Raw genomic sequence first — 14,703 nt, 5'->3', positions numbered from 1 at the left:
ATTTTACACTGTGGAACAGGTTAAGGGAATGGGATTACTAGTATCCTTCATGTCTGTGACATGCATATTTTTTGTTCTAAGGAGACATTGGATGGCAAGGATATGTCTAACTTCGTGCCTCTTTCATAATCTTTTTTTCTGCCTGAAAGTATGAACAAAGCTAACCTCTCTTGCTCATATCTTCTGTTTGTAATGTTTCCTTATACTCTGAAAAGACAACCTTGAATCTTATTTAGAAATGCTTCATTCTTTGTTTTAGATGTTTCCTTAGTTTTAGAAACTTAGCATGACTATATCTTCATTTAAAAGATTTTAAAAGGGGTGTCCCTCATGTGGGATTGTCCCCATTATGTAGGATTTTAACTGTGAACATAAGTGTAATTTAGGTGAATATTTGAGCTTCTGCTACCATTTTGGTGAAATCCTGTGAATCAGAAAGGATAAGTTTGGAGTTTTCTAATTCTATAAGGATTTTATTGTTTTGGGACGTTTAACCAACGTTTAACCAAACATTTCATTGCTCAGTAATTATTTATCTACTCACATGCAGTATATATTCTAAATCTTATGCCATGTCATTTTCATGGTGGGTGTGTAGCTAGCATGACTTAGCAGTGGGTGTTGTGTTTTGGGAATTTTGGTGGGTTTGGTTTTTTTGTTTGTGAGTGTTGTGGGTGGAGGGGGTTGTTGGTTATTTTTGTTGGTTTGGGTTTTTAGAAAAGTTGCTTTCTGCCCTATTTGAGTTGTTACTTAATGAAGTTGTAAAGCAAGGAGAAAACTAACCTGATCACTCTGCTGCCCTGACACTTGGGGATCTGCAGATCTATCTATAGTCTTCTACAGATGCTCTTTCATTTATCACTGAGTAATTAACCTGTCTTTCCTCTTTGCTAGCCACAGAACAGTTGCTTCTATGAAACATGTGTGATTTGGATAACCAAAAGGCTCTTCTGTGGAAAGGCAGAGAAGGGCAAAAAGGAAATAATTGTATGATCTGTCCTTTTTGCACCTTGCATCTTTTTTGCCACTTTAAACACTGGCTACTAATGCTGCAGTCAAGTGCCTGCCACGTGCTTGATGGCAAATATAAAAACATAGCTGTCTAAACACAAATGACAAATTAAGTTGCTTTAGAATTTTGGCCTAAGGCACTGTTCAACTGGAAGGAAGGGTATTTAACAGGAAAAAAGATATGGTAATGACCTAGGAAGAACAAAAACTGTTCAAAACTATAGTGCTGAAATTGCTACCTCAGATAATACCTCAAAAGACACTTTAGATTGTACAGGAAAAGTGCAGTATTCTTTGCACTTTATAGATTGTTGTTATACTGCCGACTCTAGAAATGTTAACTCCAGATGAAGATTAGCAGTCATTAAGTACTTTATTTAAAAAAAATCCTTTCCTAGAAGTAGAAATTTTTAAAACTTACTTCTTCCGTATTTTGCATGCATATTGAGTAGTATAATAAATTTGTGGTTTAATAGTCCTTAATAAAGCACCTATCTATAGCTTTAAATATAGCTCTGACCAATGTAATATCTGTAATATGTAAAAGTGACAATAGCACCCTCTAGCGACAGTATGCTGAAGAACAAGTCTGCATTTATGTTACGAATTATACTCATTGAGACATGATGCACTATGAATCTCTGACTCAGGGTTATGTTTCTTTCAGAAATTTTATTGTCAGGCAATAGAGTCTGTTCTACCATAATCCCATTTAAAGGTGCATATACTTTAAAATTGCATTTATTTGGCTTTGGAAGCCAATTTGAAGTCTAGCACTTCTAGATTTAAAAATCACAGTGTTAAAGTGTACTTCAGTTTCTGTTTCCAAAACAGTCCTCTGGTTTACAATTCATCATGGAATTTGCATTCCTTTAGTCCTTTTTATATATGTTATATATTATTAAGATATTTATTTTTCCACACCAAATAAAAGTTTTCAGCATTTAATGATTTCTCCTTGAATTGAAATTTAGTTGAATAGTTTTTATAGTTTAAAAAAACCAAACAAAAGAACTGTTAATAGAAATTACACTCATTATAGTAGTATTATGCAAACTCAGAAGACCAGAGGACTAAAAAAGCTGTGCTTTATGTTGCTTAAAAATAGAACTTTTGATTTTACCATTGCATGGTGCCCTTTTTCTCTGGTTGACAGAGAAGTAGGAGAAGGAATAAAAAACAGTATGAGATTTGCAGCAAAGATGAGTTAAAATTTTCTAATAAGAAAAGCAAAAAGACCTAAAGTGTCCTTGAATTTCAGAGAGCATCCAAGTAGTCCTAAATGTTTAAGAAGTATGATCTACTTGGGTTGTGATCCATATAAATAAAGTTTATTTAAAGAGTGAAGAGTTAACATTCTAGATAGGTGTTCTAGAATATAAATTGTCTGCTGTACTTCCATCTTCCTACAGTTACTTATGTAACCTGTATATTCTAATGTTATAAATCAAGACAGAATTTTTCTGTGGGCTTTCCCTAAGGCATGCTAATCTTGAGCAAGTATAAAAGTGATTTACCATCACTGATGAGAGTAGGATTTCCTCATCTACAGGATCATAGGATCATTCATATAGAAAGGGAGGAGAACTGCTTTGAAACATGGCATATATAAAATACTTGGAGTGAAAAAGAAATTAAACTAAATTGGGGTTCATAGATCTACAAGTAGATTCAAAGCTTAAGTGATAATGAATGTTAGTAGTTATAGGCAGATGCTAAACAAAGGGTTAGTAGTTATGGGGGAATTTCAGTTACAGTCAGTGGCTCCTACCATTCAAAACCAATTATATTTCTTCTTTAAGAAGTACTTCAAATTTAGTAAATACAGTATGATACTTCTGCTAGCTGTAAAAGTACTTATCTGTGTAGTTTCCCCTGCTGAATTTTAGTTTTGGGCTTCCTCTTCATCAATAACGAATGTTTTTTTCTACTGAAAGTTATGTAACTCTCAGAGCAGTTCTGGTCTGCCTCTGCCCACTGCTACTTTTTCAGTGACTGAGCAACAGGGTGCCTTGGATATTTTGAGAAGGTAACTTCTGTCTCCCCTTACTTTGGATGTTGTTCTCACCCCCGTAGAACCTTATTTTTAGACCCTTAGTCTCCCTGATTTTTAAATGCTTTCCCCATTTCCCATATTCCAAACTAAATAATCTGGATTCCTTTTGAATTTTCGTGACATAAATGCTTGGTGGACTTAAGGATTTACCGATCAAGGCTATTCATGCAGTACATTTGTATTTTCACTACTGCTGTACTTCATCGTTTAAGACTCATCAGTGTATAGCACTGCAAGTGAGAATTCAATAACCAAACCACAGAACTCCATGGGACAAGCTCTATTAGAGTAGACAACTTGCATGTTCAGTTTTGGTCACACACATTGTGAACACTTCAATGTGAAGCTTTATTTTTAAAGGTGGTGTTCAGGACCTGAGAGTTGCTTAAAATAAGCCGAGCAGTACAATTTAAAGGAATTTTTTGTGTGTGCATGTGTTATTTGTTGTTTTCATCTTTATTTTCAAAAGTTCTTTCTGGACTTCTGCAGTCCTTCTGTATATTATCTATATCTAACTCCCTCCAACTCTTTTTCATTTTGTAATGTTCTTTCAGGTACTTTTCAGATTGTCTCTGTTTGCGAAGTGAAATTCACAGTATTTGTCAGTTTCTTTCATTCATGTAGTATTCAATTAAGCAGAAGAGGGATTATCAGTGTTCTTTATTTTTAAGCTGTAGTTTTTCACTGTAATACTTATTTTCACAGCACTGAGTCAGAGCATTAATTATGTTGTTCATTAGAATTTTCTCTAAAATGTCTTGTGGAATAGCCTCGGAGAAAGTTTTTCTAAGTTCTGGTTGACAAAGGCAGCTCAAATTGTTTTCTTATTTTAGCAACAGTAGTGTCTTAAGTGCACAGTTTAGGTGACACAGTCATAAGCACAAGCTTCCATTTGGCATATTGCCAGTTAATATGAAAGAGTACTCAGGTAATGGAATATTCTTTATTACAAATGCATTTTTAAGTCAGTCTATAATACCTGTGCTTTTGATACTCTCATCAATACTCCAAGCTTAATAGCTACTTGCATTTTAGCTTTAGTTTGATACTTTTTATGAAAAAAGGTGAAATGTGTCAAAAATATCTCTACTTCAGTTTCTTTTTCTAATAAATCAATTGCCTGCAATAGAGCTTAATGAGTTCCTTGTGGTGCTGGCTATACCTGAGCTATGTACTTCAAATGAGACATAGAGTAAATAGTTTAGTTTTGTGGTTTCTTTTATATCATATGTAATTCATGTCACACTTGCAGGTGCTGCTGCTTATTCAAGCGGAGGAAAAGGAAAACCATCCAGCGCAACAAATGACTAGAACCAAACAGAACATGGGAAAATGCTTATTTGTTCAACTGTTGTCTTGTGATCTTAAAAAAACAACAACAAAACCCAAAGCAAAAACCTCCATAATAAACACATTTTCCAAGGACCCTCTGAGAAACAATATCATGCCTCTGTGCTTTGATTTGGTTCTTCTGCATCCATCTTCTGTTTCTTTAATTCATCTTTTCTGAAAGCTTTAAGATATTGTCAAATAGGAGTGCTTCTTTGACCATCAACATACGGACCAATGAAATGATAGAAAATGAACAGTATCTTGAGCAAAACCGAACTTGAGAAGTATTTCTTCTTTCCTAGGAAGTAGTAGCAGTGTCTTAGATGAAGACGGATGTCATAAATCAGTTATTTGAGTTTGTAGCAGTGTATCTAAAGCGGTTTTCTTCAAAAATGAAGAAGAAAAATACAGATACACAACAATAATGCAAAATAATAAAATCTTAAGATTTATTTTATGACATTTGCATTGTTTTTCTTCTTTTGCCTCAGTATTACTGGTTAGTCAAATTGTTACTCCAGTCAAATTGCCATTGTCTAGAGATACTGGGGATGCTGGTTGACAATTGTCAAAATGCTGGTGCTACTAACAGAAAGTATTTCCAATACCCTTTTGGTTTGAAAACCTGCTTTTCTTTTGCCAACAATGAATATTGCAGTACAGTAGAAATTACAAGGGTGTTTGTGCAAGAGTACAAATGTTTGTATAATTTAAGTTGTACATCTGGTAATGTTAACAAGATCAAATTACCTTCAAAAGAGCTCTACAGAGCAAATACTGAATCTGCTTAAAGCAGAATAAGTATGAAAACCTGTATGTTCACTAAGATAGTTGATGATTGACAGCATCTTTAACTTGAAAATATAGACATGCCATGTAAAGTTAGGGGTGTACTATTTGTTCTTTAATTTAGAAAATAAATGCAATAGAAGTGAGTTAGACTTCTGCCTTCACTGCATACTAGCCCAGAGCATCCCAAATCTCGTACTTTTTGTTTCCTGGAATTTTCTTGTCTTGCAGTGTAAGGTCACTAGTATCATAGAATGGCAAGGATGTGTCAGATGCTTCTCTACAGTTGGATGAAGTATGAACTTGCTTGCAGTATGAACAAACCAACAGTTCTGTAGGCAAGGCAGCCCATTTTGTATTTTCTTCTTCAGAAAATACATGCTTCTTTTAAAGTCATAGTGACAGAGTTCTGGTTTTTGTCATGTTTAACTGCCAGTTTTGAAGAAGAGCTGTGGAAGATGGAAGTGACTAGATAGAATTATTGACCAAACACAAATTATCTCTGTTTCTTTAGAATTCTTCTAGAGCTAAGTAGCGTTTTTTTTTCTTTTTTCATTTGTCCACAAATGTCTTTTGGCATACATATTTATTTTTCTTCTGTTTTGTGGTAGCATTTAAAATGTATATAAAAGCAAAGGTACACCTTTGAATTAATCATTGCATTTACAAGGATTTAAATTTTATTTTGTAATTTATTTTTCATTAAGAGCCAAAATTGTATTTTATTGTTTGGATTATGTGCTCATATGTATGCTTCAATCTTTGTCATTATTACTGTTCATGCAGTTAAGTTTTGTTTTAGAAAACCTGAACTTGGCCTACAAATACACACTGCGTAACAGGTCATAAGTTTCCACTCCACCAGGGTGTGTTACTGATTATTTCAGACTCATAAAGTTTTTTCTTTGTTTTTGTTTGAGCTGAGAAGTATGTCACTTGACCATTCTCTTATGAAAACACATCCTCCTTTGTAGTACTTGACCAAATCTGTTGCTTGTACATGCGGTATGCGTATTTCTCGCACACCTGGTGAGTTTTATTCTTGGAGGTTTTTCATCTCTACGGTGTTTGTATGATCTGAACTCCATAACAAGAAAGTGTGAATATTATGGACTTACAATGGTTGAATATATAAAAGCTGTTTATTTGCTGAAATGATTAGCAAGACACTAGCTTTTCAGCAATTTAAGTGCTTGATTTTAATGCGGAAGAAGGTTTTCTTCTAGTAAAGCAGTTGGCACTAATGTAGGTATGCCAATATGATTTGCATTTATATAATTTTTCTTCCTGTCTACAGTAATGAAGTAAACAATGGCTGGATGTCTAAAACTGAAATACATCCCTGTTTAAATGTAAGAAAAAATAAAGATAGTTTTTTAAAATTTGCCTTTTTCCCCCCTTTTCTACAGTCTTAGACGAACTAATGTTTTAGGATATGCTGAACAAATCTAATCTCTTTTGATGGGAATGAATTTGAAAGCATGATTCTCATAATGCTTGACTTAGAGTTGTGTTTGCTTACTTAACAGATGTTACTGGTATGTGCTTTAATAGACTTGATAACAGCAACGGAATTAGGAGACCTCAATGCACACATTTGAAATCTACTCATGGATTAAAGTTAATGCTGTCTGTGCCACCTTAAAAAAGACCTGAAGAGGTGTAGGAAATGTATGAAAAGGACATGTTTTGGGTTAGAAGAGGCCCTTAAATAACATCTAGTCCAAGCACAAAACTCTACTACCCCCTCCTAATGTAAGTGTGGAAATGTTTCACTGGATCAGGTTGCTCAGAGGCCCATCCAGTCTGACTTTGAGTGTTCCTAAGGATTGAGTACCCACAACTTTTTCAGGCAACTTACTGCAGTTGCTTGTCTGACCACCTCCATGGAAAAAAAGGTCTTCCTTACATCCAGTCTAAATCTACCTTCGTTCAGTTTTATCTGTAATTTCTTGTTCTGTCACAGGCCTTGGTAAATGTCTCTGTGTTTTATGTTGCAAGTTTTGAAAGCCCACAATTAGGTGTTTCCAGAATTGTCTTTTCTCCCGGCTGAAAAAACCCAATACTCAACCTTTCCTTATAGGAGGAGTATTCTCATCCTCTGTTGATTTTTGTTGCCTTCTCTGGACCTTCTCTAACAGGTTGCAAGTGTTTCTCTTGCTGGGGCTGACATAGCACTGCAGTGGGATCTCGCCAGAGCAAAGCAGAGGTGCAGAATCCCCTCCCTCACCCTGCTGCCCACGCTGCTTTGAATGCAGCCCAGGACACGGTTGGCTTTCTGGCTGAGTGCACATTGCTATGTCGTGTCTAATTTTTCATTCATCAGTATCCCCAAGTCCTTCTCTGGTCTCAAACCCTTCATCCACCAGTCTCTACTTAGAGTGGTGGTTGCCCTGGGCCAAATGCAGGATGCTGAACTTGTCCTTGCTGTCCTTCAGAAAGTTTGCATGTGTGCACTCCAAAAGCTTGTCAAGGTCCTAAAGTACATAGAAGGTTGCTTTTGATAAAGGTCCATTCCTAGGTCTGTTGTTTGCGACTAAAGATAGTCTGATGGGTGAAGATTAGTGGCTGTCTTGGTTGCAGCTAATAATGAAGATGTTAAGTTTAAGATACTTGGCACTACGAAAAAAAAATATCAGCAGAGCTACTACCCAGGAAAGACCAGGCTTTTGGCTTTCAAGGGTGTTTGGGTCCCCAGTGGACTTGTGTGCAAAGAAAGACTGCTGAGTGATGTGATTGGAGGCTGTCTTGGGCACAGAGATCAAAAAATTATTGAGATTTTGGTTCTCAGAGAAGTGAGGAGGCAGATCAGCAGAACTGCCATCTTGAATTTCTGGAAGATAGACTCTGGCCTTTCAGCTTTATATCGGAGCAGACTTTGTATAGTATGAAATATTCCTTTGGTCAGTTTGGGTCAGTTGTCTTTTTCATGTCTCCTTCCTGGGTTTGCCCAGCCCCAGCCTGCTGGCGGTGGGGGTGCAGAATCTTGGGGAGACAGTGCTGATGCTGGGCCAGGGCTGCTCAGAGGTAGCCAAAGCACCACTGTTACCAGCACCTCACCAGTCACTAACAGCACAGCAAGGTGAGGGCTGCCATGGGGGAAAGAACCCATCCCAGCCAGACCTAATACAAGGAACATGATAGTCATCTACAAGAAGGCTGGAAGGAAGATCCAGGGAACCAACAGGCCTGCCCTCAGTGTTGGGGAAGGTCATGGAGCAAGTAGTTTTGATTGCAATCACATGGCAATCACATACAGGATGAGCAGGGGATTAGGCCCAGCCAACACAGGTTTACAGAAGACAAGTCCTGATAAGCCCACATGGTCTCCTTTTTTTAAGGTGATCTTAGTGGATGAGGGAAAGACTAGATGTTGTCTCCCTGAGCTTTAGTGTAGCCTTTGACACGATTTCCCCCAGCATTCTGATGGAGAAACTGGCTGCTTATGGCTTGAAAATGGTGCACTCCTCACTGGGTAAAACTGTGTGAGGAGAGAGTGGAGGTGGATGGGGTTACATTCAGCTGACAGCTGGTCTTATCCGTGATCCGGACCAGGGCATTGAGTGTAGCCACAGTAAGTTTACAAACGACACTGCGTTAGCAGGAATGTGTATCTGCTGGAGGGTAGGAAGGTCCTGCAGAGACTTAGACAGCCTGGATCAGTGGGCTGAAATTAGTTGAACAAGAACCTTAAGGCTGAGTGCTGAGTCCTGCCATTACAATAATCCCATGCAGAGCTACATGCTGGGGAAAGAATGGCTGGAAAGGTGCTCAGCAGCAAAGGACCTGAGGGTGCTGGTCAACAGCAGCTAACAGAAGCCAGCTGTACCCTGAAGGAAGGCATCTTGGCATCTATCAAGAATGGTGGGGCCAGTAGGAGCAGGGATAATCCCAGCATGATGGACCCCCTATACTGGTTGCTGGTGCGGCCACACCTCAGGTCCTGTGTCCATTTCTGGGCCTCAGTTCAGAAAAGACATTGGAGTGCTGGAGGCAGCAGAGAAGGGCAGCAGAGCTGGGGAGGAGTCTGGAGCACAAGTCTTGTGCAGAGTGGCTGAGGGAGCTGGGGGTGTTCAACCTGGAAAACAAGGCTCAGGGGGGACTTTGAGGGTGTAGCCAGGTGGGAGTCAATGTCTTCTCTGAAGAAACAAGTGACAGTACAAGAGGAAATGGCCTGATACGGTACCAGGAGAGATTTGCATTGGATACTGGGGAAAGATTGCTTCTTCAAATGGGTTCTCAATCATTGGAACAGGCTGCCCAGGGAAATGGTGGAGACACCATCCCTGGAGGTACTTAAAACATGTAGATGTGGTGCTTTGGTACCTGGTTTAATGGTGGGCTTGGCAGTGCTGAGAGTGGTTGGGTTCAATGATCCTGAAGGGCTTTTGCAACAGAATTCTGTATTAATGCTCGGAATGTACTATTATACTATATTTCAGATGCATGAAGTGCTAGCATTGACTGTCCATTGCTTGGACATGAAGAGCCATAGATGACCAGTTGCCTTTCTGTGGTTCAGTTTGAGACAGCATAGCTGCAAATATTTATCTGGTTTTTGAGGCAGTTGTCTGTGGGTGACTATGTAAACCTGCACTTGGTTTGACCTGCTGACAGTTGGGGCATGGGTCTTAAATGAGTCTTAAATTCATCACACATTAATTTAGTATTTTCTATATTGTTCCTTTCTTGCACTGGCTAGGGAGTTTGTTGTGGTGCACCTAAACAAAATAGCAAGAGTTCTTCACTGCTTCAGAGATATAAATCTTGAGACTTCAATAGTAGTCCTTCTTTTTTTGCTTTTGTGAATACATAGGTTCTGAACTTGGGTATCCACTTCAATTTGAATTAATTTTTGAGGAGTAGATCCGTTTGTTTCATCAGCTGAGAATGTATGCTGTCTGCATTCTGCCATATAGGGTTGTCCTGAGGATCCCTGCTAGGAGTTTGTTTTCAATATTAATGCCCTCTTTCTATGAACAAGAGGGACTGAAGATAAAGTTCTTTAGAGCTCCCAGAAATTAGGTAGGTAGTAGGTATACATAAATTATGCCAATTTGATAGACCTCCCTGCATGGACTAAAATCACAGCTGGATATAGCAATCTAAATTTGCTGAGGTAAATTGAACAGTTTCTTACATGGAGGACAAATGAATATATTTCTTTGTTTATTTTCTTAAATGAAGAAATTGAATTCTATAATCTGGTTGTGCTGTGCCATTTTATTAAATAGTTACAGAAAACTACCTTTTCTGGAAAAGACAAGGTAAACTTTAGTAGTCTTAGGAATACTCATGTGTTGGGTGAAATGAGCCCTCTGTATCAATGACCAGTGCAGAGAATTTCAGTATTTTTAATTCTGCCCCCCAGTTAAGCATCAGTTTTGTGTAGTGCATTATTAAAAAGGTTCCTGCTATGATGAACAGAAAACTTGTCAGCTCTGCCATGCTCTTGATTGCTTGGAGCATCAAATTTGTCTTCCACCTGCAGTTTCTTTGCAGGAAGCTCCATGTCCATTTTGGAAGGGTGGTTTACTTCAGAAGCAAGCACAGGTGCTGTAAATGCACTTGGTCCATATGAACTGCACTATGTGGCAAAACACTGAAAGTGAGCAAATGAGGGAGGGCACTCTGAAGCTCTCTGTGCTGTTGATACCTTCTCTTTGCTGACGAGACCTTGGCACTATGGATGGCCTGGCATGCTCTGATACATGAGGTGAGTGGAAGCACTGGTGTCAATTTGTGCGTTAAATGTTAGTAAAGCTTAATTTGCTTCTTAAGTGGTTTTGTTGTTGGGATTTTTGTTTGCTTGTATATTTGTTTTTGCTATAAAATAAATATAAATGAAAGTTCCGCTGATTGCTCCTCTCACCGCAGTGGATATTCTTGCTCACTCCTGGGGTTTGTGCACCCCATGTTGGAGCCGAGGGCTGAGAAAACTGTAGGATGGTATAATTGGCTTGTCCTCTGCAGAGAACCACATTTACAAGGCCAGTTTTCCACACCTGGCTCAGTACAAATGGTGTCCACAGCTCTTAGTCAAGTTTCTAACAGTAATGGGGTTTTTTGCTAGGTTTTGGTAGGAAGTGTTTTTTCACCTTTCAGTCATAGTTGAACTCATGCCCCCACTTTGGTTTGATTCAATACAACTTAACACAAACTTGGAAAGCTCTCATATCCAAGGTCTGTGATTCAGCCATAAAATGACAAGACAACTGGAAAGAGTTTGTTATTCGTGTGGTTTATTTCCAGATGTCTGGCACCCCAGGGTGCCTTCTGGGGCTCAGTCCAGTCTAATGTGTGCTGGAGTCCCGGCCTTTTGCCTGCACTGTCAGGGAGGGACATCTGGGAGTTGTGGCCTGAGCATAGCCAGAGCAGGCAGTTTCACCAGAGTGGACAACCATGTAAAACTGTGGGTGCCCAAAGGAATGCAGGGCAGCCCCAGGGGCCTGCAGAGCTGCTGTGTGTGACTTCAGCGGGGTGTGAGGACATAGAGGCCACACTTGCCCATCTGAAAACAGTCAAGGCCACAGAAGGAACTTGCTGTAAGATGGATCACCCAAGCGGGAACTTGAGATAAGTACAGACAAGAGAAATTTACAACAGGAAGATGCTAATTCCTAGCCTGATGGAGGTGAGATTTGGTTAACTCAACCTAGTGAACGCATCCAGACAAATCCCACTCTGGCAAACTGTGGAAAAGGAAGCAACTGATCATACACATGCCACCCCAAAGTACAGGAACACCAGCAACCAATCTGAGGATACCTGGAGCTTGGACTGTGTAAAGGTGGTTCCCCCAGAAGAAGGACTCCAGGATGCCCCCCACAGAGGAGGCCCAGTGGGACACTGCTGGAAACGTGGGTGGTGACTATTTTCTGCTTGATATCTATTAAAAAATTTACAGTCAAAAAAACCTTATTACTGACTTTGGCATATGGTCTCATTAGCACCTTAATTAGGAGAGAAGCATCTCTCACTATTTGGATGATAACAGCGTGAAGCTATTGTGTGCAAGGTGTCCTGCTGTTTTTGGGAAGGTGTGCTATGGCTTGGTGAAGGAGCAGAGGCAGCAGAAGCAGTCTGCCAGAGGTCAGGTTGGGCCTGGCTGCACTGTGGAGGGGGCATGAGGCTTTTTGGCAGCAGCTGCCCCTCCCAGCTCTTCTGGGCTTCTCTGGGGGCAGTTTTCCTTCAAAGCCAAGCCCGCAAAAATGCAGCTGTTGGTCTCCTCTGGCAGATGACTATTTTTTTGCCCCTCCTGAGCAGGTGGGGATCATCTCTCTTGAGATGACGGGTTGTGGGAGAAGAGTAACATCTGCAAAAGCAGTACAAGCCAGTTGCCAGCCTTTGGAGACACCAGGATAGGAGAACTGAGCCTTATGCTGGTGAAAGACCATTGTGTATCTTGAAGAGGCTTAATGGGCATTTGAAACCTAAAGCTTAGGCTGACCAAAAGGTTGTGCTGGGTTTCTGTTAAGTAGTAACACCTTTAAGAAGAAAGGGAAAAGAGGAAGAACTAAGTCTCTGAACATTTCCTGCCCTCCTCCTCCTCTCCTTCAATGCCAAGGCTTACCTTACTGTAAGGTGAATTTCTTGTGCCAGAATCATTCTGAGTTAGTTTGTGTGCAGGGCAAGTGAGGAGGATTGCCAGTTAGCTGGGCTTTGCTGATACCCTGCAGTACTGTTCAGCTCAATATCTTGGGAAGGAAGGGCAGTGTCTGTCTGCTGAGAAAGTGTGGGCAGCCAAGCCAGCAAGAGACAGCTGGGACAGGTTTGTACCTGTATTTGTACTGAAACAGGAGGTAGTACAAGAACTGTACAAAAATTATGGTTACCACTGAGAACTACTGCAGAAGATTACTTGATGTAATTGCTTTAATAAGGTTTTTTTGGCAACCATTACTTGCTATAGGAGATACTGAGGAAGAAGGTTTTGGGAAAATATTTCTGCTCTGGTCTGTCTTTCATGCCTGCTTGGAAATTATTTTAATCCTTTGTAGATGCTAAACATCTAAAGGTGTTCTGTTTGCTCTGTTTTCTCATCCTTAAGCACAGGAAAAGTTGAATCTGCTGATGTATGTGGAGCAGCAACTGATGATGATCCTGCTCTCCTCACCACTAAGAAGGCTGCAGCCCTGCTCTTGCTCAAAGCAACTGGTGACTGTGCAAGTCTACCCAGATGTTTGAAGTACTCAGGGAATTAGGCTTAGAAGGTTGACATATTTCAAAAGAATTAACTTTTTAAAAGTAAGTGGGACATTTTTTTTCCTGAAAACTATGAGGAGACAGTGTCCTGCTGGTGGAAGTTATCTCCACCTGCCGAAAGTTCAAGGCTGAGGCTGAAATCCAAACAGCAACACTACGGCTCTATTTGGGTTGTATTGTAAAGTTTCAGTAGCAGGGGGCTGTGGGGTGGTTTCTGTGAGAAGCTGCCAGAAGCTTCCCCCCATGACCAACAGAGCCAGTGCCAGCTGGCTTCAGGACAGACCCACCGCTGGCTGAGGCTGGGCCAGGCAGCGACAGCGGACAAACGGAACAGGGGCAAGAAGTTTTGTGTGGGAGCAATTGCAGCCAGGGAAGAATGGAGTGAGAATATGTGGTAGAAACAGCTCTGCAGACACCAAGGTCAGAGGAGAAATAGGGGGAGGAGCTGCTCCAGGTGCCAGAGCAGAGATTCCTTCCCCTGCAGCCCCTGGTGATACAGATGTTCCCCTGCAGTCCGTGGAAATCCATGGTGGAGAGGAGATCCACCTGCAGCATCGGGAGAATCCCACCCTGGAGCTGGTGTGTGCCCAAAGGAGGCTTTGACCCTGTGGGAGCCTGTGCTGGAGCAGGATCTGTGGCCCACTGAAGACAGGAGCCCATGCTGCAGCAGATTTTCTGTCAGGATCCGTGACCCTGTGAAGGACCCGCAGTGGAGCAGCTCATGAAGAACTGCAGCCTGTGGAAGGTTCGTGTTGGAGAAGTTGTCTCCCTTGGAAGTGATTCCTGCAATGCATCAGGGGAAGAGTGTCATCAGTGCTCCCCCTTTGGAAGAAGAGTGGCAGAGATGAGTGATGAACTGACCACAGGCCCTGGTTCCTTCCTCTGCATTGCAGGCTGAAGGAGGAAGAGAATTTGGCACTGAAGCTGAGCCTGGGAAGACGGGAAGGATGGGGGTTTAAAGTACATTTTTTACTACTTGTACAGACACACACCACATATTGCAACTGAATTAGTTTTTGAGTGACTTTTTTTTTTAAACTGCTTTCCTGCTAAGAGTGCTAAAATAATGTAATTTCAGTTGTGCTGCCATGTTGCCACTTAAAGTGAACATTTGAAATTTCTTATTATATGTACTTTGAAATGGAAATAATTATTTTCAAGTAAAATATGCTTTATCAGGAGATATCATGAGGAATTGAATAAGTGCTTCAGAAAGTACTCCATTTTGTAGCAAAAATTTTTAAAAAAAAACCCCTCATGCAAGCAACATGCACACAAAGCCCCCAACCCAACGACTGATCTTGTCTTAA

General features: G+C 40.4%; 1 protein-coding gene across 3 annotated transcripts in view; it reads left to right on the top strand.

Annotated features, from left to right (window-relative positions):
- Positions 1–6,573, top strand: part of CSNK1G3 (casein kinase 1 gamma 3) — a 70,053-nt gene extending 63,480 nt beyond the window's left edge. For 2 of the 3 annotated variants that reach the window (XM_054651968.2, XM_054651965.2), the window contains one exon: positions 4,320–6,573. In XM_054651968.2, the coding sequence (XP_054507943.2) occupies positions 4,320–4,374 (55 nt within the window). In that variant the 3' untranslated portion in view covers positions 4,375–6,573. Of the gene's footprint in view, positions 1–2,948; positions 3,041–4,319 lie in introns of all 3 variants that reach the window. The other variant, XM_077171125.1, reaches the window with a different exon arrangement.
- Positions 6,574–14,703: the final 8,130 nt, after the last annotated feature.

Source organism: Agelaius phoeniceus, chromosome Z, assembly GCF_051311805.1.
Source record: "Agelaius phoeniceus isolate bAgePho1 chromosome Z, bAgePho1.hap1, whole genome shotgun sequence".
NCBI lineage: Eukaryota > Metazoa > Chordata > Aves > Passeriformes > Icteridae > Agelaius > Agelaius phoeniceus.
The sequence above is the reverse complement of the archived record's forward strand: the minus strand, read 5'-3'. Positions and strand labels throughout refer to the sequence as shown.